Source organism: Calypte anna, chromosome 12 (genome assembly GCF_003957555.1).
Source record: "Calypte anna isolate BGI_N300 chromosome 12, bCalAnn1_v1.p, whole genome shotgun sequence".
Classification (NCBI taxonomy): Eukaryota; Metazoa; Chordata; class Aves; order Apodiformes; family Trochilidae; genus Calypte; species Calypte anna.
In genome coordinates this window covers 16,843,980-16,871,637 of record NC_044258.1, presented here as the reverse complement: position 1 = coordinate 16,871,637, position 27,658 = coordinate 16,843,980, and the positions used below count along the sequence as shown (strand labels likewise).

Genomic DNA, 27,658 nt, shown 5'->3' with positions numbered 1-27,658 from the left:
CTTGCCAAGTGTTAATCTGCACAGTCTATGCTGCACAACAGAACCTGAGTTTGGGTTCTTGCCACCAAACCCCTGGAAATCGTTTGGTCATTGTCCACAGCAGAGCCAAATATTACCCAGAAGGGCTCAGAGAAGGAAATACACACCTTGGATTCAATCACTGCATCTGGAGGCACAGGGCTCCTTCGAATGATGCTCAGTCCACCCTGCACAGGTAAAATTATCTGCAAAAGTAACACACACACACGTGGTTCTCAACTGCTTTGTGCCTGGATTTCCACCACCCAAAGTCCACTGAAATGAAGAATAGTCCTTCTTTCCTTCTTTAAGCCACAGTAGCTTCTCTCCTATTCCTATTCTTCAGCTGAAATTCCTTCCAACACAAATATGTCAGGCATTTCTATTTGCTCACATTCCAAACTCACAGCTTCCACAAATGCCAGGAGGGAAAAAAAAAAATTAAAAAAGCAATTTTGTCTCTCTAAATCAGTGCCAGCTGCTGGGGTTTCTGGGTTTCCACTGTCTGGCTAATGCTGTCATAAGGATATTTCAGTCTTATTCCTGGAGCTCAGCAAACCACACTAGGAATGCTTTGGTGTTCTTTAGCATTTGCTGGAACATCTGCCCTGCACCCACAGAGGAAGGTCAGAGGATTTTGCCACCTACTTTCCCTCATAGCACTATCACACTCAGTGCTGGGGGTTCAATGCCAGTATCAAACTGTTAGAATATTGGATCTGGAAAGAAGATGCTTGTGACATGCAGTGAGTGGCTACCAATGAGATTCAGGGCATGGAAAATTGCCATTCATCTTTCCCTCCTCTACAAAGCAAAGCTGTTGCTCCTGATATGTTGGCTGGCAGTTGCACTGATGATAAAACAGATACAGGATCCCAGGAAGCACCTTGGAGGCCTCCTCTGACCTGCAGAGATTCCTCACACCTGAGCCATGGAGACCTATGGCAAGAGGGCATAGAGAGGGAAGCACCTGGGAAGGAGATGGCAGAGCTCACCCAGCTCCAGGACCAGCCCTGGAGAATATGTAGATAATTTTGCCTCTAAAACCACAGCATATTGTTTATGCATCCTATTTATTCTTTTTTTCCTCCTGCTGGAGTAGGTCTTGGTTGACTCCTGCTGTGCTGGTGATGCCCTCAGCCTCCAGAGCCTTCAAAGCAGGGTGGTGGTAGAGCTGATTATTCACTCTTAAGTGCTCCACTTTTCTCCTGCCTTTAACACTCTGTATGATATAGACAGAGAATATTCTATATTTCTGAATAAAGAAACTCATAGACAGAGCTCAAGTGAGGTGAATTAGAAGAAAATTGGAGTTCATTTTAGGTCCTCTGGATAATGGCACCAACAAAAGAATCATTTTAAAGAGTACTTTGCAAAATCCATAGATACAGTGCCATGGGCACCTTAACCAATTGCATTGCACTAACCTGCTCAACACGAGGATCTGAATTAATCACTGTATTTAGTTTTCTGACAGCTAGTACATTTTCATCAGCTATGTTCTCCAGGTAGACTTGTCCTTTCAGGAGTGTATTTTCGACACAGATCACTCCACCCATTCTCAGCAAGTGGTTGTCCATGACAAAGCTGTAGCAGTCAACAGCATTTCTTTGATCAGCATCAATAAAGACTATATCAAAATCCTCATCCTCAGCACGTAATGCCTGGGAAAATAAAAATGTGTTGGAGAAAACACTAATTATTTACCTGAAAATTTAGTCTTGCCATTAAAATGTCCCTTATATAAAATCCAAACCAAAGGGAACTCTGGCCTTTTCTGGAATTCTGGAGACCTTGGAAGATTTCTGTGCTTTGCAAACAATTATTCAGCAACCCTGGTGCCCAAAAGTCTGAACCTTTCAAAGAAAATCAGGCCATAAATGAGGATGGCTCATCCCAGATTGTGGTGTTGAGAGTCACAGCAGCCACATCTGCATATCTGGAGTCAAAGTAAATTGATCCATCAGGCTGAGGGAGAGGACTGGCACCAAACCCTGTGCCTGAGGGGCTGCAATAACTTATCTCTTCTCAGAAGAGGAACTATCAACAACTTGAAGAGGGGCAACTCTCCCAGACTGGGAAAAATGAGGCAGAAGCCTGGTCCTGGGAATAGCAAACCAGTGCATCTCACTTCAGTGGCAGGAAAAATGGTTGAAATACCAATTAATAATAGAATTATAAAGCACATAAAAGAACAGGTCATGATAGAGATAAAGCAGCACAGCTCCTACGAAGGAAAATGATGTTTCTTTAATCTCAAAAAATGCTTTGGAGGGCTCAGCAACAGAGAAGATAAAAGAGAACTGGCTGCTATCATCTAATTGGATTTTCAGAAATGTGGCACACCTTCCCTCCAAGCAGGCTGCTGATGATAATGTATAAAAGTGTTGATGGATGACCAGATGGGAGCCTTTACAGCCTTCTCCTGTGGCAGTTAATGCACTCGCTGCCCAAGAGGCTGAGATGGAATATTTCAGATTCCATCTGGGACTATTTAACTGCATCTGTGTGCATTGCAATGAAACAACAGCTCATCCACCTATCTCAGCAAGCAAAAAGCTTTCAAGTCTTGGCATTTCAAGTGAAAAGAGAAATAATTATGTTTTCCAGAACTCACTGTTTCTACCACAACTTTTAACAGTACTTCTTGCCTCCAGATTTCCCTTTTGTGTTTGGAGACATTGTGCACAGTGAGTGATGAGTGGTCCCCTGGGATGTACCAGAGGAAGCATCAATAACAAATGGCAACAGGATGTGAAAAACTGATTTGTTTGGGGGAGTGAGGTTGATGGCTCCCAAACAGAGATTTCAGGCATCTTTCTGAAGAAGAGAAAGCATCGTTCAGGGGAGGAAATATCAGGAAGTGGATCGTTGAAATTATTCTGAATTATTCTATTGTGCGAAGTGGTGTCCTTGTGAGCTTGCTAGTGCCTCAGAAATTAAGCCTGCCTGAAAGCCTGGATACTCACACTTAATTGCAAATGTTTGATAGCACAGCAGCTCTGCCAAAAGCATTCATGAGTCCACATTTAGGACACCTTTTGATACTACACTATAATGAAATTTTACCTTAAGGCCAAATATATTCTGGTTTACAATAAACATAGCAGAAACTGGGACACCTGGTTTCCTGGGATTTATCCTTTCATGATGCCCTGGTTCCCATGCTGGGGGTGGAAGCAATGGGAACATTTTTGCCACTGTGGAAGAGGATCTGATATCAGGTTGCCTCTCAGCCAGTCTGTCCAATGCAGATACTTCAGGAAGGGTCAGTAGATGAAGGCTGGGAGGAGGAGTCCATCAGGAAGAGAGATCAGAGCTCTCACTCCCCAGAGAGAAGAGCCAAAGCCAAATTCAAGTAATTATCATGACTTATCACTACTTTCCAACTTGTAACCTTCCTGGGCAGAGGAGGTGGGGGGCAGACATTCAGAAGCAGATGTGGCCATCTCTGAACATATGTTACTACTGCTCTGTAGTATTGCTCCCTCATGAAAAAAAAACCTCACTTTAATGCATTGACTTCATTAGGTCCATGAGGAGTTGTGTAGCTCTTTGGATATTAGCTGGACTTCCTATTTCACCCCTCTTTCTTTACTGTCTGCTTGCTGACAGCTTATCTTTTCCTTATCTATCTTCTGATACAGATAAACCATCAGCTTTGGCTCTAGAGCTGCCTCTAACCAAGAGGAGAGTAGCCCAAGGAATGGGAATGTGCTCTGTGTCCTGGAGTTTCTTGGCTAGCAGAACACAGAGCACCTGGACAGGAGGTCACAGTGTCCAGGCTACCCTGGAGAAGGTTTCTTCCTTGCCAGCATCCACTGCTGAACTCAGACAGACTGAAAAAATAATAATAAAAATTAAAAAGCTACTCTACTGGTAGCTCTGACTGGGATTTAAGCACTGGAACAATCAGTGATGGGGATCTTGCTGCTGTCCCTCTCTCTCTAAGTGGAGGAGAGGATTTAAGAGGAGCTTGACCACCCTTATCCTCCCAGAAGAGACTGGGCCAGGCCAGGGTCCCTGCTTGGGACCTCCCAGCACGTTGGAGCTGGTTTTGTCCTTTGCTGGGAGAGCAGCAGAGCCCAAACACTTCCAACTGTGAGGAAAGCTGAGATCCAGAAGGAAATAATCTGCCTGCAAAATATCCTGCTGAAACTAATTTCCTGAATGTTTACAGTGCAATCTTTGCTCCTTGCTACAGAGGCATCAGAGATGGTAACAGATGGCAACAAGAAGTGTCTTAATTCAGAGCAAATTTGGCTAAAATTAATGCTTTTGCTTACAGTGAGTCATTAACTTCCTTTTGGATTCAAAAAGAGGGGGGGAAAAAAGAAAAAAAAACCCCAAAACCACAACAACTAAACTTGTAGCACTTCATCATATAGAGAAGATGCTCCAAAAGGTAGCACAAGTAAGGGCACAAGAAACCTACTGAGGGATAGGGTAAAAATCAGAGAGAGGACATCCTGAATAAAAGCATGAATGAATCTTCTGCCAAAGCTCAGAGAAAATCTGATTGGAGTCCTGATCAGAGGCAACACTTTCTCATAAGGCACATCCAAATTCAATCAGAAAATAAAAAGACTGTCCAGTTCCTTTGATATGGATCATACAGTCAGCGTATTTGTAATAAAGATGTACTCAAAACTTATTACCTTCCCCATGCCTTGTTCTTGACCTAAATGTAATAGCAACGCATCCTTCGGGTACACAGAATACATGAAAAAGTACAGCTCCCTTTTAAAGCACCATTAGAATATTTTACTGGATGTGGACATACACTCTTGTTACTCCTAAATGCTATTCTATTGAGTACAGTTTATATTCACCAGCAAAGCTAAATCTCTGGGGAAGCTAGAGAGGGAATGCAATTTCTAGTAATAACAGCTCACAACAGTGAATACTATCCACTTATCCCCACAATTTCCAGCTATTTTGGACTCCTTTCTGAATTAACCTTTCATATCAAAAGGAGCAATTCTGCACACTAGAGACTCCGACACAATTTCATGCATAATTTATTCACTCAGTTCAACATTAAACGCAGAGTCCTTGACTTTGTCAAGGTGGATTCTGTTGGCAGACTTCACAAGCAGCAAAACAGGAGAAATGAGATCTGCAGCTCAACCTCTTCACCTATTCTGTCTGGTAAAAGGAGGGGAAAAAAGAAGAAAGAACCCCCTGACATGCTTGCACAATGCCCTGCAATCAGCAGAATCTGTGGCAAACACGCCGCTGTTTTGCGTGTTGCCTTTTCCATCTTAAAATGGAAGGATCAAAAAATCACGGATGGGAATTAATATCCCACTAGTTTGCATTCCCTCCAGACTCAATCCTGCATCCATTGTTCAACCAAAAGTCAGCTGGGAATTCAAAGAAGCTCTTTGCAAAATCAGGCCCTGGCAAGGGACATGAACCGGGCTTGGCACGGACCGAGGGAAGGACTGGAGGAATTGTTGGGAAAGGTTTGGGAATGCTGTGCCAGCCCACATTGAGGAGGTAGCCAATTCCCACTGAATGCACCTGTACCAGAGGCTGAGCCCAGGGAAAATCTTCCCCTCAACCCACACTTTGAAATATTGTGTAAAAAAGACTTCAGGCCCCTGGGCACAGAGGTGTGTGCCATGTTGTACCTGAGCTACATTCTTTGGTGAGGACCTGATCTGTCTTGGCCCTCCTGTCCCTCACACATGAGAAAGGTGGATTTTATTTTTTCCATTGTGCCCTCAGGTACCAAATGAACCCCACTGTGTACCTGACCCCTGCAGCTCCTGACTGGTATTTAGCATCCTTTGACAGCTCAATATCCCAGATGTTTTGCAGCTGGCTCTGAGCTAGGAAAAGAGACAGGAAAACTGGCCAACATTGTGCAATAATGCAAAGGAGCACAAGAGGCTTCAGAAATCTTGGTCAGGGTGCTGCTATGGATGGATGAGCTGCTTTAGTGATGCTTTTCACTTGCTTACAGTTCTGATGGGCTGTGGTGCCACCAGAGCCACATGGGCACCACTAAATTCCTGCTGTCTGAGGTGCATGGGTACAGATGTGTCACATCCCTGTGGCAACTCCTGCAACATCTGGCAGCCTTGCTTCCAAAGGGCGTCAACAGCAGATGTGGACACAGCAGTGGACACATCCTGCAGCATGTGATGGTAACTTTTGTCAGGCTGGGATGCAACTCTTGGGTGGTTTTAAACCAGGAGTGAGAGTACATCACCTACCTTCTGGCAGTATGGACTTGATAAAACAGTTTCACCAAGCAAAAAAGGACTGCCCTGCCAGGTGGTGTTATTTAGTTTTCATATGACATTTTTGTGCTTGGAAAAAGTCAGTGGAGCAAGAAAATCCTCTGCTTCCAGGAGTGAGGACTGCAGCAGATAGGTAGAAATCCTGCCCTTTTGTACCCAACTTGGAAGGAAAACTCAGCCACAGTCACCACAGCAAGAAAGCTGCTGCAGACACCTCCAAAGAGCAACTGGTGGGTGAGCCTCTGTCCTCTTAATTTCTCTGGAGGGGACAAAAATGAAACCCAGGGCTGCAGACACTATAGACAACAAAGACAATCCCTGCAGTCTCCCTGGACAGGATGGGGACAGAAGTATGGATCTATTCCATCTGGTCCATGAAGCTGAGCAGTGGGAACTTGGATGGGCCATCCCTGACCCATATCCTGCCTGAGATTCCCTCATCTTCCTGCTTTCCAGCATGGCCACGTGGCAGTGGAGGAAGCCACAGGTCTCCAACCTAAAGCATCCTTGGAAAAGGCATCTGCTGTTCAAAGCCTGATCCTCTTCCATGCCTCCAGTTGTTTTCCCACACAGCTGCCTGGCTCCAGCTGGACAAACCTCAATGAGCCCAAACTGCAAAGGCATCAGAGAGGCCACAAAATGCATTTTGTCACCACTCATAGTCATTGAATTAAATGAATTGACACCTACAGGACAATCCTGATACCAATGCCAAAATATCTGGCAGGTTGAGGAACAGAGTTTCAGAGCCCAGTGCAGAAATCTCTCATCAAGAGGTATCAGTGCCGGGATCTCTCCTACCAAGCACCAGCATCTCCAGTTCCAGCATCTCCAGGAGCAGTTTGGAGGCCTCAGCACCTGCAGCACAGGGGTCAGGATGTGCCCTCACGTGGCAATCGGAGGATATCAAATCAATTGCAACGTTCTGTTTTAAGGATTTAATTTTCATGTCTTTGCTCCCTTCTTTAATCTCTACCCAGCATGTACTCTGCCTGCCTCTGGATATTTTAATTCAGTCACAGTAAGTCAGTTGCACAGAATGGGCACTAGAGAGCAACAGCAATTCAATTAATTTCACACTCACTCCAGGGAGCTGGGATTTTAAATGCTGCACACTGCAGGTGATCTGTAACATTTCACTTATTCATATACTTGGCAAAGCTCTTTCTTTCTTTCTTATCAGACTTGGAGGTCATGGAAGCCAGAGGTCAGAAAGCTCCTGGCCATTTCATTTTGGAAACAAATACAGGACCTCTTAATGCAAATAGTTACAATCAAACTCACACTGACACATCCAGATTGAAAATGGAATCAGATCAAATTGGTTTGCATTAATCATAAAAAGGCTACGTGTTTAATGAACCCTGCATGGACATCACCTGGCCCTCCACACCCTGGTGATGCATAAACTGGAATTAAATGTGAAACTCCTCTAGCTGCTGGCAACCAGAAACTTTCTCTACTTCTTGGGACAAAGTCACCAGTCAGTACAAAACAAACCCAGCTGAAGTATTTGACAGAACTATCAGAGCTGGAAGGGACTTCTAGAGATCATCCAGTCCAACTCTCCCACTAAAGCATCATCACCTAGAGCACATAACACAGGACTGTACATCTGAGGCTTAACACATTGCTCTGGAACCAAGGAACTTGGGGTCTGATGCCCCCCAGTGTTACCAGGTGGGGAAAATAGTGACAGATTGGGGTTTACTTGCACACTTCAGCAGGAAGGGACCTGGGAGTCTGGATTGACAGGAAGCTGAACATGAGCCAGCAGTGTGCCCAGGTGGCCAAGAAGGCCAATGGCATCCTGGCCTGGATCAGGAACAGCATGGCCAGCAGGTCCAGGGAAGGGATTCTGTCCCTATACTCAGCCCTGGTAAGGCCACACCTTGAGTACTGTGTCCAGTTCTGGGCCCCTCAGTTCAAGAAGGAGATTGAGGTCCTGGAGCAGGTCCAAAGGAGGGCAACCAAGCTGGTGAAGGGACTCGAACACAGATCCTATGAGGAGAGGCTGAGGGAGCTGGGGCTGTTCAGCCTGAAGAAGAGGAGGCTCAGGGGAGACCTCATCACTCTCTACAACTCCCTGAAAGGAGGATGGAGCCAGGCGGGGGTTGGTCTCTTTTCCCAGGCAACTCTCAGTAAGACAAGAGGGCAGGGTCTTAAATTGTGCCGGGGGAAGTTCAGATTGGAGATTAGAAAGAATTTTTTCACAGAAAGGGTGATCAGACATTGGAACGGGCTGCCTGGGGAGGTGGTGGACTCTTCGTCCCTGGAGACATTTAAAAAGCGACTCGATATGGCACTCAGTGCCATGGTCTAGTGACTGTGGCGGTAGTTGATCAAGGGTTGGACTCAATGATCTCTGAGGTCCCTTCCAACCCAGCCTATTCTATGATTCTATGACTTTTCCAATTCTTGTGAACACTAGAAGCAAGCTGTCCCTCCCAGGGCATGCCCAGCAGTCACAGATAAAATCTTCCAGCTTGTTATGTTTGGAATCAGGGACCCTGAGACTAAGCCCACCCACATCAAATAAAGCTCTGCCACTGAAGCCTGTAGATCCATTTAGAGCTTGTGATCCGTCTGACCAAAAGGTGCAATATTTTAGTTAAGAAGGACAAAAAAACTATCTTGTATAACAGAGCTGTTCCATCACCTACCATCATGAATAAGAAATAACTCCAGTGCAAGAACATGTTCACCTATTTACAAGCAAACCAGGGTCACTACCCAAAATTTTGTACAGAAACTTTTTTCTACAGAAACTAAGACCTGCCCAAAACTCTTCAACCTGCTCCCAAACTCCCCTCCCAACCCATTTTACCTCCAAAGTGTCTGCTGTAGGTCCCACTCTCATGCTTATCTTTTTACCATCTGAAGAATAATCAAATGCTTCTTGGCTGTTCACTCCCAGATACAGAGCTTCTGCACATGCAAAGATTTTGCCATCATCTGGCAATTCTTCTGCAATAGCAAGGATGCTGTAACCTTTAAGCTTGCCAATTAATAAAATCTTCCTGGCTCTGATCATATGAACAAACATCTTAAAAACTTGGCCTGTTGAAAGACAAGAATGAAAATTACAAAATAAAACCACAGTTCACAGTACCCTGTTCAGAATGAGAACTGGATGTACCTTTTAAGTTATCATTTAGAAAAAAAAATCTAATCCTAAAACACTTTCAGATAAGGGTTTAACAACAGAATCTGACAAAATTCCACCTAAAATGCAGCTAAAAGACAACAGAATAGAGGGACGGGTTTTAAATGTAGAACCTTTATCATCAATGCTGCTATTGTTCAAGTGCTTGTTAAATAGTGCTTGAAATATTGCATATTTTAACATTCCCCCCATATGAAAATGGCTTTAAGATGTCTCCATATTCTTTCTGGAACCCAGTTTAAAAAAATCACTACATTACCTTGCATTTGCTCTTAGAGTCATTATCCCCAGACAGCACCATCATTTAAGAAATTTATCATCAGTGGTGTCCTTCGAACAATGTATTAGTGTAATACATTATAAGAGTACTTCACTGGGATGATATATTACCCAAAAGATGGGAACATCTGGGAAGAATGAATCTGGGAATAGATTTAGTGTAATAGGCTTTATATGTGGGGGCACAAGCCTGGGTTTACTCCTTGGAAAGGTGCAGTGCTCAGCCACAGGCACCTCCACCACCAAAGCACAAAAACCTCTATCAGGCACCACCAAACCAAACCCAATGTGATTTTTCCCCTTCCTTTCCCTTCTAGTGAGGACAATGATCTCCCCCTGGAACTCTGAATTAAAGCACACGAGTGGGCACAAGGTCATGGGAGGTGGAGGAGAGAGAAAATTCACACACACACAAAAAGATTGAAGTTCCTATCTCTCTTTTTAAGTAATTTTCCACATTTTCTATCCACATCCTCAGTCCACATCCAGTCCCCACTCAAGGTGGAGTAGAGGATGGTGAACTCCAGTGATAACCTTCACACCAGTCTGGTGCAATTTCAGCCTCCCAGTTGACCAACTTGCCATTCAAAGAGCCAGAGGCATGGGCTTCCTGCAGCCTAACTTTGGTTTCAGCTCCTCCAGCATCCCCAGGGCCATGGGCAGGTGAAGGTTTTCTGGAAAAAAAAAAAAGAAACTTTATGGTAATAACCCAAATCTGATTATCTTGCATAAAAAACAGCAGCCAAGAGGTGGTTTCTAGAAAAGGTTTGTTTGTACATCAGCACGAGAAATCAGCCTAGAATCATGATAAATATCCCTAAATCACATTCCTAAGAGGACCTGCCTTGGCAATAGGTCTACTTCAGTGCTGGCAGCTGCTCCAGCCATAGGGGTTTGGGAAGAAGGATTTGTGGGGCTGAGGGAAAGTGTTCCCCACTGTTCAACCCATATCTTCCCCATTTCCAAGTTGGTCCCAGGTTGGTGTCTTATCCACCTGCTGGTGTGGGGGAAAAGGTTCCAGTTACCTTGGCCAGTTCTTGGGGTTTTTTATTTTTCCATCCAGAAAAGGTTTCATTGCAGAATGGGGTATAAAAAGCAAATTTTTTTTGCAAGACAGGAAAAAAAAAATTCTCCCAAACTGCTGAGAAAAATGGGCTATCTCCAGGTATTAGCTCACAGAAACCAAGCCTGTGACAATGTGGATGAAGTGAGATGCTCCCTATTATAAAAAGAAGGGCAGAGAAGACTGGAAGAAGTCCATAGCCTCTGGCCAGCTTAGATCACCCCATCTGAAGAAAACAACCCCCAGCAATGCTTGGTGATACTTCTATGGGCCAGAATTTAGAGTCTTTTTACCATTTTTTTTTTTTCTGCCACTCTCCCCCCTCCACTCCTCAGCAAAATGAGAAAGAATTCATAACCCGTGTCAGCCACACTCAGATAATCCAAGACTTAGAGTAGAACATTTTGTATAACCTCTTTTGTGCCCCTCACAAATGCTTTAACAACTTTAATAAGATAATGTGTAGCTATTATCCTACAGCAAGCGTAAGTCAAACAACTATCAGCTATTATTTCAACAACAGAACGATCGTGCAGCCTTCCCAGAATCCACAGCCTGGAACAGTTTACACATTGTCATTTTGAGGCAGAACTGGCTTTTTCCACCCATCAGAATCTACACTGATAAATGGCAATGGGTTTAGCAGACCCCACATGGCTGGGTAATATAGTGTAGCTGGAAAAAGAATAATGAGGGTATCAGTTGGACTTCTGAATTAATGATACTTTAAATTAGTTTAATTAATTAGTTTAGTTACCAGAGTAATTTAGTTAGCAGATTAATTAATGTTTGTAGAGTGCTGGGAGATAAAAGCAATGTCTAAAGGCTGTTATTAGGGGGTGGATCCAGAGGTGCAGGTTTTCTTCTGCCTTTACTTATCCCAGCACCAGTCTGATCCCAGGGCTCATTCTCTGAGCCTCTCAGCAAGGCACAGGGTGGTGGTTGGCTTGTGATTTGTCATGGGATGGGTTGATTGGCAGAATATGCTCCAAAATTTCCAGATAGGACTTCTTGTTCCCAGCTGGAGGCCATAGGTGCACACAGACACCCACGTCCATGCACATTTTGTGAGATATTAAGGTTCTGTCCTTCTTCCATCCACTGTTCTCTGTGTTTATGGCCCATTCTGAACAGAAAATCTCAGAACACATTCACACAATCACAAGGTTGCAAAGGATTATCCATACCTCTTTGAAGTTGCCATTGCATCCAGATAAGGGTCTAGTCCAAGAGCAACATCAAGGGCTTTTTGTAAGTATTTCTTGAGCTGTTCAGGAACACGAGAGTCATTGAGGGCTATTTCTTTGGCTTTGAGAAGGTTCTCAGCAATGAGTCCAGCTGGGGTTTCTGAAATGGAGAAGAAAAGGATGAATTATTCTGTAACTGCTCAAATCAACAAGAGAAGAATATAGGAAAAAACTTGCTTGGCTTTTTTTTTTTTTTTCCCTTATAGAATTCAGGGTTATTTTAAGGAGTAAAAAAAAAAAAATAAATTAATGCAACCTCCTAACCCTTCTTCTGCCTTCACCTTGCCATGGCTGCGCTGGTGATGCCCCATCCTGAACTCTCTGTTTCTCAGGTCAAAAAAGCCCTAATTACACTTGAACCCATCAGCACTTCATGGCAAAGCTCCCAGCAGCTCTTCACAAGCCAGACCCTGCCAAAACTGAATATTCAGGTGGAAGGAGTAATAGTAAACACAACAGAACAATACACCAGCACATGGAAGGCTGCAAAAAACATCTCAAGGATCAAGACAACCTGTCCTGAGGGCAAAAGCAATGCTGCCCATGGCCATGTACTTGCCCTGAAACCTCCCAAAAAAAGCCCAAATCACCATGTGGCAGCAATGGGCCCCAGTGAGTGGTGGCCCCACAGAGCATCAGAACACGTGCTGGGTTATGAAAGCAGTGGCAAGATCAGGTTTCAGAGTCCCAGGGCAAGCAGACTGTGAGCATAACTGGGGTGGAGCAGACTGGCCCTGGCAAGACTTTATGCCCAGCAATAGAAAAGCTGTAAATAAGTAAATGAAGCAAGTGAAAAAAGGACATGTTTCCTCTGGAGGACTGGCCCAGCCCAGCAGATGCAGGGCAAAGCCCTCTGGAGCTGCTGTTGCTGCAGGCATCACATTCCCATCCCAGAATGGGTTTTTTGGTGGGGTCTTGAACACCATTGAAGGCATCCAGCCCCCCCATAGCCTGCCAGCAGAGCTCTGGTAGGAAGCCACAGGACATCAGGGAATCACCTCATCTGGCCCACTGCTGAGAAAGACTGCACCAAGGCAAATGCAGCAGCATATTTTAGGATTAGCTTCCAATTAGGAGATTATTCTTAAAGAATCAGATTGTGAAGTTGAGATACAGACATGACTCCAGCTTCTCAGTTCTCCATTTCTTTCCTATCTACTTAAACAGCACCTTGGATTTATTCCCTAAACACTGGGTCTTCTGGGTCCTAACCCAGATTTGGTGGTGGTCTGGTGTCAGTTTCCAGCTGAACGGTAGAATGACAGGAAAGTGTTTGATTTTTTTTCAGTATCTTCTCTGCTTGAGCATTTCAAAGAATCAGCCTGAGGTGGATACACTGAGCAACCACATACTCTCCATAAAGGATGGGAGAATAATCCAGTCTCCTCACTATGGACATGACCACTCTTTCTCTCCACTGCAGGGAGATAGAGCAATGACCCTGCCACAAGAAGAGCACCAGGACTTCCACTTGCTCCTTCCCTGGTCCCAAGGGGCACCATGTGACTAAACTCCTATCTTTGGGAATGGGGAATGGCCAAAACCTCCCCAAATATCTGCTGCTCAGAGAAGTGTTTTGCAGCTTTTTGTAACTGCTAAGATGACAACTCTGTTGGTTTTTTGAGACAGCTTCACCCATTTTCATTGTTTGAGTTACAAAAAACATAAAAGTAGACAAGGAACATAGAATATACATGCATTTTGTATGGGAACTGCCAGCTTGGACCAGAGCTGGAAATCATCTATGCTCATGGCAGTCGACCAGCCTGATGCACCAGGAAGGCAGCTCCAGCAGCCCCTGCTTTCCATCTCCTGCCAACCTCTCACCATCAGAGGCAGCTGATACCTCTTGCAGAAGTTTTATAATTAATTGCAAGAGTAGGAATAACCACCCCCTTCCCAGACCATGTCTTAGTTAGTTGACCTCAGTCCAGCTACACTTTGCCTGAAGACATTTTCCTTTCACAAGCCAAGCACTCTGAGACCTTTCGTTAATTCCGGGGGGAAGAAAAAAACCCAGATGTATATGATCCGTGTTGGATTTTAATAATCATCATGTTAAGCTTCTGGATGAGTAACAGACAAGGATCCCCTGTCACTCAAGGAGGGGGGAAGCAAGATCCCCATCCAGCTGTTTTGTAACCTGTGTCATAACACCAACCACAGGCACGCAGAAGAGCTGTCAGGGAGCAGGAGCACTCAGTGCATGCCCAGATAACTCTGTAGCTGAGCTTATACAATCTTTTCAGGAAGTTTTGCAATTTTTTTTTAATTTTTTTTTTTTTTTTTTTAGCAGCCTGATGATGCTTTGGGCCAACAGCAGAGGTCAGAATTGCCTTCATTTATGCAAGCATCAAACAAGTCAGAGCAAAGCTCGGGGCTGGCTGGAGGGCCCGGCTGGCGCTGTTTCTACTTCTCTTTTTCTTTTTCTTTTTCTTTTTCTTTTTCTTTTTCTCTTCCTTTTTCTTTTTTTTTAATATTCTACTCCAGGAAGTATTCCAGGAGTATGAGAAGCAGAAGTCTGTTTTCACACATAATAAATGATGCTCTGCACTGCAGGGTTGAGCATTGCCCAGTGGCAGCCAGATCCACAGCCCAAGGCAGTCGAGGGAGGTTTTTAACAGCTTCAGTGGGCTTTAGATCATGCTGCAAGGGGTCAAAGTATTTCTATTCAGAGCAGCTGGCATTCCTACACTCAGCTGTTGGTTTTAGAAAAGGGCCAAAAAAGGCAGCAAGCACCTGGATGTGTGTGCCACCCCCTGCACAAGTGGCTATCACAGAAAGCACCAAGGCAAGGTGCAGAAAAAATACTTAGAAAATGAGCAACCCAATCCCATCAGAAATTAGCCCCAGCCAAAGCTCTCTTAACACTGCAAGTGTCTCCTTCCCACCCATCCCTTTCCCTGGGGAGCATCCTCTTCTTTCCACTAAGGGTTCCTGCAGCCCCACCTGCCCTGCTCAGCCTCAAACTCCTCTTCCCAGTAAACCCTCCCTCTGCTCCCTTCTGCCAAGCCACAGAGCCCATAGGTCACATCTCTGCAGGGACCCAGGACTGGGACATCACACAGCATCCATCCCCTCCTGTCACATCATCTCTCCTGGAGCTCCCCACCCCACCTGGGGAGTTTACCTGTAGGGTTATGCATGTTGCTTTTTGTCCTCCAGCTTCAGATGCTGCTGCTGTGGGCTTGCTACCTCTGCAGAGCAGAACCTTGGTGCTCAGGTGTCCATCAAGAGGATGGGATTCTCCACCAGGGATCACCTGGGCTGAGTCCCAACCCTGGGGAGCGGCTTCAAAGGAAGGATGGCCCCAGGCTGGAGCTGCACCCATTCCTGCCTCCACCCAGAGTACAGATAGCAGGTGAGATCCAACTCACATGAAAAGTTGACATGAAAACTGACATGAAAAGAGAAAAGAAGGAAGGAAGAGGGAAAAAAAAAAAAAAAAAAAAAAAAAAAAAGTTGACTTTCATTGCCTTCACTTTACGTAAGAGCAATGTTCACATCGTGACCTCAGGAAGCTGCTTGCTCTCAAGGAGATAATCAGCAATTTCATAACCCCCTTGTTACATAGCACAGACACGTGTCCCTGCTAAACTGTCAGGTATGAGGCCAAAAATTCCCAGGACTTTGAACTCCAGATTATCCACAAGTGGTCCCCAGTGATGAGGTCACTCTCTGCCCCATGCAGCTGGACAGAAGAGCACACACTCCTCTGAGGTCAGCTCTCTGTATGGGATGGAGAGGAAGTTCCATCACAGAGGTATCAGTGGTCCTGAACCCCCAGAAAGGGTCCAAGGAACACCCAGTCTGGAGGAGATGTAGGAAAAAACCCCTGGGAACATCCAGGGTATACAAAAGCCTGTGTTGGCCTGTTGTTGGAGCAGAAAAGGTGAGGAATTAAAGCAATGTAATTAAGGAGCATGTGATGGAACTGAGGTCTGCTGGCCACCTCCTCTTCATGTAGATGAAACACAATGAGGAAATGTGGACAACTCCATAACCAGAACATCATCTTTCACCTCTAGTGTGTTCACCCTGGGCTGACTCAAACATTCCCACAAAGCCTGAGGAGAGAGCCCAGGGCTGGGCAGAGAAGGTGCAGAGCCTGGGGGGAGCATCTTCACTGTAAGGCTCTTGGCAGCCCCTCTGCAGGATGGATGGTACAGGAACATGGCAGTCATTGGCCATGGCAAGCAGGTAGACAGTGGAAACTCGATTTTTCCACTTCTAAAATGAAACAGAAGCCATCTAGACGACCCCAGAATAGAACAGGAAAGTATGAATGGCAAATAAGTAAATGCACAGGACAAAAGCCTAAAAGGAAAGCAAATAGAGTAAGTCCCAGTGCTCAGTGGATTGCTATTAATCAAAACAAATAAGACAAAGAGGACAGAGCTCCTTGCATATTTAAGATTATTCCACCTTATGATTTAGTAAACAACAAACTGCATTAGACCTGCAGTCCCTGTGGAAAACAATCCAAATTGTGTTTGGATTGGGAGTTAAAATTTCTGACAAATATTTGGTAAAGAGGTTAAGAGCATTAGTATGCCATGGAGCCCACCTGCCACTAGCTTTTGGAGGTGACTTTGGGCAAGTTGCTCCTTTTCTGCTGACTTCTCCTGGATGCCACAAGAGTTTATGGTGTGACAAGGTGAGCCCAAGAACGTAACAGGAAAAGTCGAACTGGGCAACCCTGGGTCACATGGGAAGCAGGGATGGTTCCCTACCACCCCCCCACACACCATCACTTCTTAAAGAAGGGGAATTCATCCTTCTGACTGAGCCCAAGCTGCAGGGTCAGTGTGGGATGGGGTCTCTCAGGGTGTTCAGGGGGCATCTGACATCATCTCAATCAGACAAACAGGTGATGGTGGCAGGAGAGCAGGGGACACAAGGGCAGGGTCATCACCTGGACCACAGTGCTGATGCTGAAACGACTCCACCACAGGGAAACCTCAGCATCTCAGAGCCCCACAGGCAGCTGAGCAAAGGAATCAGAGCCCAGCTCATCCCCCAAACAGCCCTTCAGGGGAAAATCTTCACGATTATGTTTTTAAGCCTGCATAAAAACTAAAAACAACAACAAAAATCACAAAGTTCTCCGATGCAAGAGAAACCCAGGAATGTGAGCTCAAAATTGATTTAACCAGCTGGTATTGATCCCATGCCCATGCTCCTGCTCCTGTCTCAAATCAGAAGTTGGGGCTGCAGCCAGATCAGAGGCTCCTGAACATCACAGAGAGTCATACAACTTGCCTTTCATAACTTTAAATTTGCTGCAGGGCATCATGTTGGAAGTTCACGTGTGCACTCCTATCATTCTTCTTAAGCATTATAAAACCAGCTGATTATACAACCCCATCCTGGTACCTGCACATGTCTTCAAATGCTCCTACCACCCTCAACATGCATCCCAGATTAGATAATCTTAGTTTTGTAACTCATCTTCCCTGTAGAATCAAGACCTCCCCTTCCAACACCTGCTCACCTGGAGTCTTTAAAAAGCACCTCAAAGACACTCAGTTAGAGGAGATCTTTTAGAAGGGAGATTTTACCTTCTGGAATCATGCCAGTGTCAGAAGAGACCTTTGCTCAGGTGGCCCCTGCCACCACGTCCCAGGAGCCCCAGCAGACAGACTTCCAGCTGGTACGAGTCAAGAGCACGTGGTGCAGGATCAAGAAAGGAGAAGCCCTTTCCAACCCTGAGGACAAGATAACTCTCTCCGAAGCAAAAATGTAAGTAGAGGAGCCCAGGTTGCCCACTGGTGGCTGTGCTTGAGGGCTCTGGTGAGTCCATCTCTGCTGTTTCCCTGCTGGGATGCATCTCAGGTGGAAAAATCTTCTGTGCCCTTGCAGCTTGATGCCACCATTAGGTGTTCATCCCTACAAAAGTGAGCTCCAAAACACGTGCAACGTGGCAGCACAGGTGTCTGCAGTTCTCCTTGGCATGAGCTGGCTAAGTTACAGAGGGAATTTTACCAACAGCCTGAATTTTTGTAGCTGGGAAGTTTCTTTAAGCTTCTGAAATACTTAGACACTTCTGAATGCTGCACTTGGGGCAGAGTTTCTTGTCTTTCCAAGAAGTGTTTGTGTGCCAAAGCTTGTGCACAGGCATGCGAGAAGGACACAATCAAGGTGAGAGCTGCAGGTAAATGAAGTGGCTGGGTGGGAAAAATAATCCCAGTAGGTCACTGACACAAGGCAAAAACCTTTCCACATTTCTCAGCCTGCAGAATTCACCTAATGCTGCTTCAGAGACAAATTTCCCTTGGGGATACATACAACTCTTTGCTGATATGACACCTCTCCAGTTAATTATCCTTTAATTACTGGATGCTCCTTTTCCCAACCTGGAACCCTGCCTGTGATGCAGCTCCTCCTTACTGCAGCTACCTTCTCCATGCCAGATGTTTTCTAGCATTTGTCATGCATTTCAATGTCACAAATTAACCCTTTCCTCAGCCAGGTCAGAGAGATCTCCCCAGTACCAGCGTTGCTAAGGCAGAGCTGCTGCAGCTAGAAAAGGGCTTTGCCAGACCCCCAAAAAGCATTCTGCAAGACCTCAGTCAATGGGCAGGGTGAACCTGGGGCCCAGAAAACACCTTGAAACATCCTCAGCTGATATATCTGTCAGTGAGGGAATGCCCAGCCTCAAATTCACTACTTTTTTCCTCCAGCAGAGGGGTTTCAGTGGGTGCCAGTTGTTCCATGCAGAACCCAAAACTTATCCCAGCAACATCCCAAACCATCCTCTCTCTTGGGAGGGGTGCACACAAAGCACAGCTGTAGGGTGTATATTTGGTGCATTAAAATATAAGCTATAATTTTTTAATTGTTTCTTTTTTTTTAAATTGCATTTTATAAATTCAGAAGAAATTTTCTGGGAGGTGTAAATCCTCACTGGTTTTCTGTACCACTTAAAAAGGTTAGGGCCAGATTTAGAAGCAATTTGGTAAAGAAAGCAGAGAAGCATCTTGTTAAACCTATAAGAGAAAGTTCAGGCATGTGGAAAGAAATTGGGCATGGAGGGAAATCTGCTTATCCAGTGAGCCATCTGCTCATCCCAGAAACAAAACAAAGACTCATGGAAACTTTCAATTTTTACCCAACTACAGCTGGTAGAAGAAAAGGTCTTTCAGAAATTATATTTTCCAGTTTTGGTCTTTTTATATATAGAAAAAAAACTTTCCTGATTCCCAGCAAATTTTTAAAAAGCCACTTAGCTGCCTCTTCACCTCAGGAGAAGAAATAACTGGGTTGCAGATCTGTGCTTTATCATTATCATATAGTTCAGCCATTAGGTTGTCCTCTAAGATGTGGGAGGTTTTCTCTGGTGCCAAAGCAGTTGGGTCCTGATGCCCAGCAGACGCATCCCACCCATGCTTTGGCAGTACAGGGGTAGGAGACCCTATATTCCCCACCCCCAAATACCTCCTTAAACTATCTCAGACATGTAAAGCACAAAAGAGGAATATCAGTATTTCCAACCTTGTTTTCTGGTCCTTGCCAGAGGGGAATGCATCTCCGAAGGTGGAATCTCCTGGACAATTGAAGCTCCCATCTATTTTTGCTACAAAGTGGTGGAAACATCCAATATCCTGGATCCTTCTAACACTACTCTGCTCTGGGGTCACATTAATGATCCCCACCAACTGGAGCTGGCCAGGAGCAGCAAAAGGAAGCTGAGGCGTTTCGTTGTCATGGATGAAGTCGTCGATCAACTTTATGGCTCCAAAGTCAGAGAATACTTTGAAGAGAACAACGTTCACCACAAAATCCTCGCCCTGCCCACTACTGAAGAAACCAAATCCATGGACCTCGTCTTGAACATCTTGCAAGAAGTCCAGAACTTCAGCCTTGACAGAAGAACTGAGCCCATCATTGCCATTGGAGGAGGTGTCTGCCTGGACATCGTTGGCTTGGCCGCCTCTCTCTACAGAAGAAGAACCCCTTACATTCGGGTCCCAACCACCCTCCTCTCTTATGTTGATGCCAGTGTGGGGGCAAAGAATGGGGTGAATTTCCTGCAGTGTAAGAACAAGCTTGGGGGCTACACCCCCCCAGTGGCAAGTTTCCTGGACAGGTCCTTCATTCGGAGCATCCCTCGGCGACACATCTCCAATGGCCTCGGGGAAATTTTAAAGGTATGAACTTTGCAGCTCTCAAAAGGGAAATCAGAATAGTTTGGGTTGGAAGGGATCTTTAAAGGCTGCCTAGTCCAACCCCTCTATGGTGTGCAGGGACATCAGCTAGGATCAGGTTGCTCATGGCCCACTTCAACCTGATCTTGAATGTTTCCAGGGATTGGGGTTTCTATCTCCTCTCTTGGCAACCTGTGTCAGTGTTTCATCACTCTCATCATTAAAAAATCTTTCCTTATATCTAGCCTAAATCTAGCCTCTTTTATTTAAACCATTACCCTTTGTCTTATTGCAACAGACCCTACTAAAAAGTCTGTTCCCATCTGTCTTTTAAGTCTTCTTTGAATACTGAAAGGCCCCAGTGCTGGTAAGGTGATCACCAGCATCCATGGCATTGTATAAACCACCCTCCAGAAAGAAGAGTGAGCCATTAGGGCTACAAGGAGACTTCTAACCCTCATTGAATTTTTATATATATATATATTATTTTTTTTTTTAAATGCTAAACTTGTTAAATTATCCCTTACATGTTGTGCTTAGCTCTAGACCTGAGGAATATATTCCAAAACTCAAGGCCAGACATAGACATAGCACAACCAGAGAAGAAAGCATCTTGTCACTGGGGCTGATCCCGAGCACTCTCAAATGAACTCCTGGCAGAGTGGTTCATTATCCAGGAGATTAATAATCTGCAAGATCATTGGCACCTATCTCACGGGGTATGTTAAGTGTGGTCAATCAATCTCCTGTGAGAAAAATTCTGCTTCTAAAATTACCTGGGAAGCCCAGAGTAAATGGTTTTATGCCCGGAGAGCTTGGAAAACTTCTGATAAAGCAGAGTTCAAGCTATTGAAGGGTATTAGCAAGGAGTTGAGAAGCAGCATTTTTGGGTGCTTGCGTAGAGGGAACTTCCCAGGATAACTGGAGGTTTCTGTCAAGTACTGGGAAACCCACAGGTCACTGCTCCCCACTGCAGGAAGGGGCTAATGCTGGAGTCAGAGGGTGAAAAAATACGTATTTATATGACAGAAATATTTCTGAACTCTGCTATTGTCCATATTGCAATGCTCTCCCACCTTCCCTTGCCCCAAGAGTAATTCCAAGGATTAGGTGAGAGTTACCCTGGGGAATCCCTGTCATGGGGACAGCTACTATTCAGCTGAGAGAGTCTTAAGCTTCCTGCCAGGCACACAGATAACCAAAGCTCACTGGAAACCATCTGCTGGACCACATAGCCAGCTCAAAGCATTGCCAGGGTTGCCCAGTAGCAAGGGAACTTGCCCACCAGATCTCCCATCATCTCTGGTGTTTTACCAGAGCCCCACTGGGGATTTCTACACTGCCTTTTGCTTCCATCTTCACTTCCATAGCTAACAACATATCAAGTGCCACCAGGCCACTTTTCCTGGAGGTCTGAATGTACACCAGACTGGTGTATCCTCTCTGCTGCAGCCCCACATACATGTCAGCCAGAACTGTGCCTACAGAAATCCTTCTGCATGTTGCAGAGGTAGAACTTGCCCATGTGCCAAGCATGTAGCTGTTTCTTTGCTGGTATATAACAGGATGTTTTAGGGCAATCTACTGAAACACTCAAGTTTTCAACAGCACAAAGATGGTTCACATGCTTATCACATTTAATTGCCTCTTCTACCCTAGATGGCACTCATGAAACACAAAGGGCTGTTTGACCTCCTCAAGAACCATGGGAAATACCTTCTGGACACCAAGTTCCAGTCCTACAGTGGCTCCACTGACCATGGAGATGCTGCATTGCAGACTACCAGGATTGCCATTGAAACCATGCTAGAAGAGCTGGCTCCCAACCTCTGGGAGGATGACCTGGACAGACTGGTGGATTTTGGTCACCTTATAAGCCCAGAGCTGGAAATGGTGAGTGACAGACCTCGTATTTCAACATCTTTTTAAAAAACAAAGAATAGAAATCTTTCAATCAGCAGCATGAAATCTTTGTGTAAAAGGAGCTGAAGGTTTGCACAATCCAGGTTTGCACATTACCAGAGATCACCCCACACATCCAGCCTGGTCCTGTTGGGTAAAGAGAACTCTCCCTGACCCCTTTCCCCCACATCCTCACCCATGTCTACTATCAGGATGGGATTGCTTCTCATGAGCCTCTTACCAAAGCCCAAAGATGAGCAGAATTCAGTGAAACCACTAGAAATCACCAGTGTGAGCTACAAGAGTGCAAAGGCACGGAGACCACAGCCTAGGTTAGTGGGGAGAAATGGTCACTGAGAAATAAAGGGGGAAGGATTAGACCTTATGCAAAATTCAGAGTTGTTCTCTCCATTCCATGGAGTTGTTCATCAGTGATTCGAATGGGAGGAGAATGAGCTCCTGGAGATTAGCTTCAGGAGATTCTACATGCAATTAATCACCTGTCCAAGAGATCATTCCCTATCAATCCAGAACTCACAAGGTGCTAACTTCCAGTCAATCTGTACTTCTACTGCCATGGGTCGAATTTCCTCAAGTACACATAGAAAAAAAAAACAACTTATTTACTATTTGTCAACCCAAAACCTTTTTCCCCACCCACCTTTGCTCTGTTCCAGAGGGTTTTGCCATCCTTGATGCACGGAGAAGCCGTCAACATCGACATGGCCTTCATGACCTACGTGGCCTACACACGGGGACTCATCACTGCTGGGCAGAAGGAGGAGATCATCCAGTGCATGCAGGGCCTGGAATTGCCCATCTGGCACAGTGGCTGCAGCTGGACCCTCATCAAGAGAGCTCTGATGGAGAGATTGAAGCACAGTGGGGGTCAGCCCCGCATGCCCCTTCCCACCAGCCTTGGAGAAGCAGGTATGGTGGGATGGGGACACCAGGGACACCTGGGATCAGGTGCCTGGGGGACAGGGTGCACCCTAGGGTGGTGATGTGATGGGAAATGTGTCCTGCTGTTCTGCAGTTTCTGGTTTCACTTGTGATTTTCTTAGCATCTCAACAAACTCGGTGAGATGAGAGATGCTTGTGATTAGGCTGAGGTCTATTTAATTGCCTTCTGGTGGACCAAGTCACTTTGCAAATGTGTTTGCCAACCAGTGGTCTAATGGCAGTGCTGGGCTGACAATGACACAGGGGAAAAACAAGTCCTGTATTATACTTGAAAATATTTGTTAAATAATCCTTGGCAAGGAGAATTTAATGTACGTCTGTGCCTAGAGATAACACCTGAAAACTACTCAAAATCTGTGTGCAATGTCAGCGGTGAAACACCCTTGAAATTTCTTTTTTTTAAATAAAAACCTCACCCATGGCACAGAAGCAATGCAAAGAATCAGGTTGTGATCTTCTCCATCAGTAGCCATCCAGACCATTTCCATGAAGCTCAGACTCTCCACACTCACAAGAAAACCAAACCTCATCAGCTGCTTGGAGGAGCTACTCCCTCCCTTAGTGAGTCAGTGTGTGAGAGCATGAAAAGGTCAATTAACTGAAGGGTCAATTAACTCCAAGTCTTGTTTTCCAGAGATATTCAATGACACCACTGAAGAGACCCTGGCAAGAGCCTACAAGCTGTGGGTCAGGGACTGCAAGACAGGACTGGAAGAAGAGCCACCCACCCCCTGAGAGCTGCCAGCTTGGGCTTTGACAATGTAGATTAGTGGGCAGGGATACATTTTAAAGCAGATAAATACAGCAGCACCTGTGGAAACTACGTAGAACCCAGAGCTGCATGAAACAAGAAGAACATTGGCATCTGATAATGACCCACCTCTTCCCATTGCTCTGCGTTCCACCATGGGCTCCTTCCTCATCTCCGTGCTTCCCGGGCAGGTAAGCTCAGCTGGGGAATGCCACAGGGACCAGGGGACACCAACTGAGTTTATCAGCTTCAAGGAACCTCAGTGATCTGCCTCAGATCTTCGGTGATGCAGAGCAGGTCCCACGTCAGATGCTGACTGTGAAAAATGTAAAGGCAACATTTTCCTCTTCCCTGGAAGCTGAATCAAAGGAATCACAATCAACAGCCTATGAATTATTTATGGCATTATTATGTTGGTTTTTTTTTTCCTTATGTCATACAAGTTTGTGCTGGTGTGCTGGCTTCTGTTTTGCTGAAATAATAAAAGTCAATAAAACTGGAAAACTTTCAAATGAACAATTCCATTGGTGCAGGAAGAGTGGGCCTGGGGGCATCTGAACATGCCCGAGAGACAGGAGGGAGGAATAGAGCTGACATAATAAATCCCTTTTCCTCCTGAGCCTGGAGAACATGTGCCTAGAAGTTCACCAAAAGACTTTTGTGGGGCCCTCATAGCAAACAGCACAGGAGCACATCCTCAGAGCCACATCTTCCCAAAGAAATAGCACCCTGACACCCTGACGTCAGTAAGCCTGTGGCTGAGGGTATCAATGGAATTGTGTACTTCTTCCAGACTGCCAAATATTGGTTCATTCAGCTGCTTCCTGACAGCAGCCACCAAGTGGGGCCAGGATGCCTCCTGCTCTTAGGGAAACCATCTGCACCTCACTTGTCAGCCTCTTGCTTGAAAAAGGCACCATGCAGCCCCAGGCTGGATGAGGAACTGAACATTTTAGGAGCCTGAGAGAGCCCCAAGGAAGGCAGTGAGAGGGTCAACATGCCAAGAGCCTCCAGGAGGGGAGGTCTTTGTTGTCCTTGTCCCATCCAGTGCTGGCCACTCGTTGGAGGTGATCCAGGACCAGAGAGCTGTAGCCTGGTGCTCATCTTCAAGAGTTTACAGTTATCACCTGGGTACACTCTGGGTAGTTTACCTCCTCTCCAGGACCTGGAGGGGACATTTTTCACATCAGATAACTTGTCAGTGAAGCACAGGGTTATCAGCTGCCCAGAAGTGTCCATCAGTGCAGTGGTCCTACTCCCATCCACCTACCTGGAGGAGGTACATGAAAAACATCCCTTTGAGATGCTTATGTTAAATGTCAAGGATTGTCCCTCGGAGGCCCAAAGGACCCCAGACCCACAGGATGCCAAACAGCAGCTTAGCCAGGTCCAGCCAAACTGAACCCAGAGGAGCCACAAAGCCACACATACCCCTTAAAAACCTAAGACCTGATGTGCTCTTGGTGACAGCAACGTGGCCTCAGGTCACCTGCCAGCTGATTCCACACGTTGGCTTTGCCTCCATCTTCTGGAGCCAGCGTGTGTGTAACAACACATCAAAGGAGCTGGAGCACAATTAAGCCTGGAAAGTGAACACATGATTATTATTTTTCACCCTCCCTTCTGCCGTGGGTGACAGAATACAATCAACCCCTGACATGCTTGGTTGCTTAGTAGCAGACAGGCACATTTTTAATTATATACTAAAATATGCTAGAGAACATAAAACGGCTGTGTGACTAATATGTGTACATCAAGAAAGGCATGTGACAGCAGCTAAATTGTTTCAGTGTCTGATAAAGAGTGCCTCTGCCTGGCTTGTCATTGAAAGATCAAGGGAAGGAGGTGGAAGGTATTATTAATAAACCAGCGACTTTTAAAAATACACCTCATTGTTTGCAGTGCCTTTTTTTTTTTTCTAAATGTCTAGCATGAATCTAATTCTTTTCTGTTTATTCAGCTTTGATTTAATGCCTGCTTTCTCAAATGGAACTATTATCATTAGCCCTAAAATCTCTGCTTATTTTCTTATTACCTTCAGTGACACGTTACTCCGGGGAGAAAAGTGCAAGCAGGACCCTGCTGGATGCTCCTCAGTGAAAGTTTCTTCATGAATTTGTTTGAACTAAATTACTTTTAGTGGTCAGAGAAAAAATGCTTTTATTAGTTACATGCTCCCAGGTTATTTCTGTTTAAATAATCTGCTCTAAAAAATGCATCTTACTGGAGCACGGAGAGCTCACAAGCCTGGGCTGGGATACAGGTAACCCAGGGGGATGGAGCTAAGCCAGGAGATGCCACCTCCATGGAAATCATCACAGGGACAGACAGGGTTGGTGCCCACCCCTGGGAAGTCTCCATGAAGCTTTGGAGCCAGCAAGAGAGGATGCAGCCCCACAAGAGTGTGCTGTTCCCTGCTTTTTTAATTGATGTCCTACTCTTGCTGCCATCAAAAGGCAAGGAGGAGCAGCCAGCAGGAGCCCTGCAGAGGGTCTGATAAAGGAGCAGAGAGTGGGCAAAGAATTTGGGGAAGCAGAGACCCCTGAGCTGTGTCCCCTCTACCCAAACCCCTGGGGACCCAGTGTAGCTCAGCCAGAGCCCAGCCCAGCTCCTGTGGGACCAGCATCACCCTCAGACACCAGATCTCTCCCTCCCAAATAATTGTGGTCAGGGTAAGGTGACCACTGATGGGCTGTGCAGCTCCTAAAGGGTCTGAACTTGTCTCCCAGCCACCCCAGACACCCAGTGCAGCTCCCCTGCCCACAGCAGGCATAGGGGATTTTTTCCATGGTTTAATTAAGACAGCAGAGAAAGACAGAATCATGGAATTATTTTGCTTGGTAAAGACCTCTGAGATCATCAAGTCCAACCATTAACCCAGCACTGCCAAGGCCACCACTACCCCATGTCCCTCTGCACCACATCTACACAGCTTTTACATCTCTCCAGGGATGGGGACTTCCCTGGGCAGCCTGGGCCAGGGTCTGACAACCCTTTCAGAGAAGGAATTTTTCCTAATACCCAATCTAAACCTCATCTGGTGCAACTTGAGGCCATTTCTTCTTGTTCTATAACTTGTAACTTTGGAGAAAACATCCATATCATGCAAGTGTGTACATCAGCCCCATGGTGATTTTTATAAAGACAATAAAAGAGCAAACACCACTCAGATGCTTTGCATGTCCTGCCTCTTTCTACTGCCTGTGGCAGCCTTCTCCTTGCCTCACAGAGCTCTTGGTGGGGAGGTTTGTCACAGGAACCATCAATTCCCTCACAGGGCACAATGTGGGAAGGCAGGGATGGGGGAAAAGAATGGTCTGGGATCTACCTTCTCTGCAGGGCCTGGACAACAAGAGCATCCATCCATGTTCAGCATTGCAGGAGTTCACCAGAAGCCTTCTCACTCCTTTGTGGTCCAGCTGGAGGTTGTGAAAAGGAACAAAACAGCTTTGGGCCTCAGCAGAGACAGAGACCTCAACACGAACCCATTAAGAGAGCTGCTCCCCAAAACTTGGTTAAAAATGGAGCAGCTTCAAATAAGGTGCACTTCAGGTGACAGGTAAAGACCACGGTGATGGGCAGGGCACACATATTTAACCCATGGTCCTATGAAGCCTTATTAATAAAGCCAAGGATGCCAGAATCAAGCCACCCCCCAGCAATTTTAAGGAAATGAACCTACTGAGGCAGTGCCATCACCATCTCCTTCCCAGCACTCGGAACTGCTGAGCTCCCAGGTTGTCTCCTTGGAAGGAAAGCAGGATGTGGTGACACGATGGCAGGGTCCTGCTGTGCCACCATGCCACGCAGCAGAGCCTGACAGTGTCCCACAGCCAGGCCAAGGGGCTTCCCACCAAACCAGACCCCACCA

At 45.7% G+C, this 27,658-nt stretch overlaps 2 protein-coding genes across 2 annotated transcripts in view; one reads left to right on the top strand and one right to left on the bottom strand.

Annotated features, from left to right (window-relative positions):
• Positions 1–15,347, bottom strand: part of LOC103533758 — a 31,760-nt gene extending 16,413 nt beyond the window's left edge. Inside the window, exons 1-6 of the mRNA XM_030458538.1 lie at positions 15,155–15,347; positions 11,965–12,124; positions 10,297–10,388; positions 9,097–9,329; positions 1,446–1,682; positions 143–224 (exon numbers count right to left, since the gene is read on the bottom strand). Coding sequence (XP_030314398.1) covers positions 143–224; positions 1,446–1,682; positions 9,097–9,329; positions 10,297–10,388; positions 11,965–12,124; positions 15,155–15,170 — 820 coding nt within the window. The 5' untranslated portion in view covers positions 15,171–15,347. The remainder of the gene's footprint in view (positions 1–142; positions 225–1,445; positions 1,683–9,096; positions 9,330–10,296; positions 10,389–11,964; positions 12,125–15,154) is intronic.
• Positions 15,348–17,596: 2,249 nt separating this feature from the next.
• Positions 17,597–23,771, top strand: LOC103533756 (2-epi-5-epi-valiolone synthase). Its single transcript, XM_030458666.1, has 5 exons — positions 17,597–17,766; positions 19,490–20,174; positions 21,831–22,064; positions 22,751–23,003; positions 23,671–23,771. The coding sequence occupies exons 1-5, from the start codon at positions 17,597–17,599 to the stop codon at positions 23,769–23,771; spliced, it is 1,443 nt and encodes a 480-aa protein (XP_030314526.1).
• The last annotated feature ends 3,887 nt before the right edge of the window (positions 23,772–27,658 follow it).

What these genes read in the sequence shown, in the direction of transcription:
- LOC103533756 (XM_030458666.1), top strand. Translation starts at nt 17,597, where the DNA reads ATGCCAGTGTCAGAAGAGACCTTTGCTCAGGTGGCCCCTGCCACCACG. An exon ending in ACTCTCTCCGAAGCAAAAAT is followed by an intron (nt 17,767 to 19,489) that starts GTAAGTAGAGGA and finishes AGACATGTAAAG; the next exon opens with CACAAAAGAGGAATATCAGT. An exon ending in GCCTCGGGGAAATTTTAAAG is followed by an intron (nt 20,175 to 21,830) that starts GTATGAACTTTG and finishes CTTCTACCCTAG; the next exon opens with ATGGCACTCATGAAACACAA.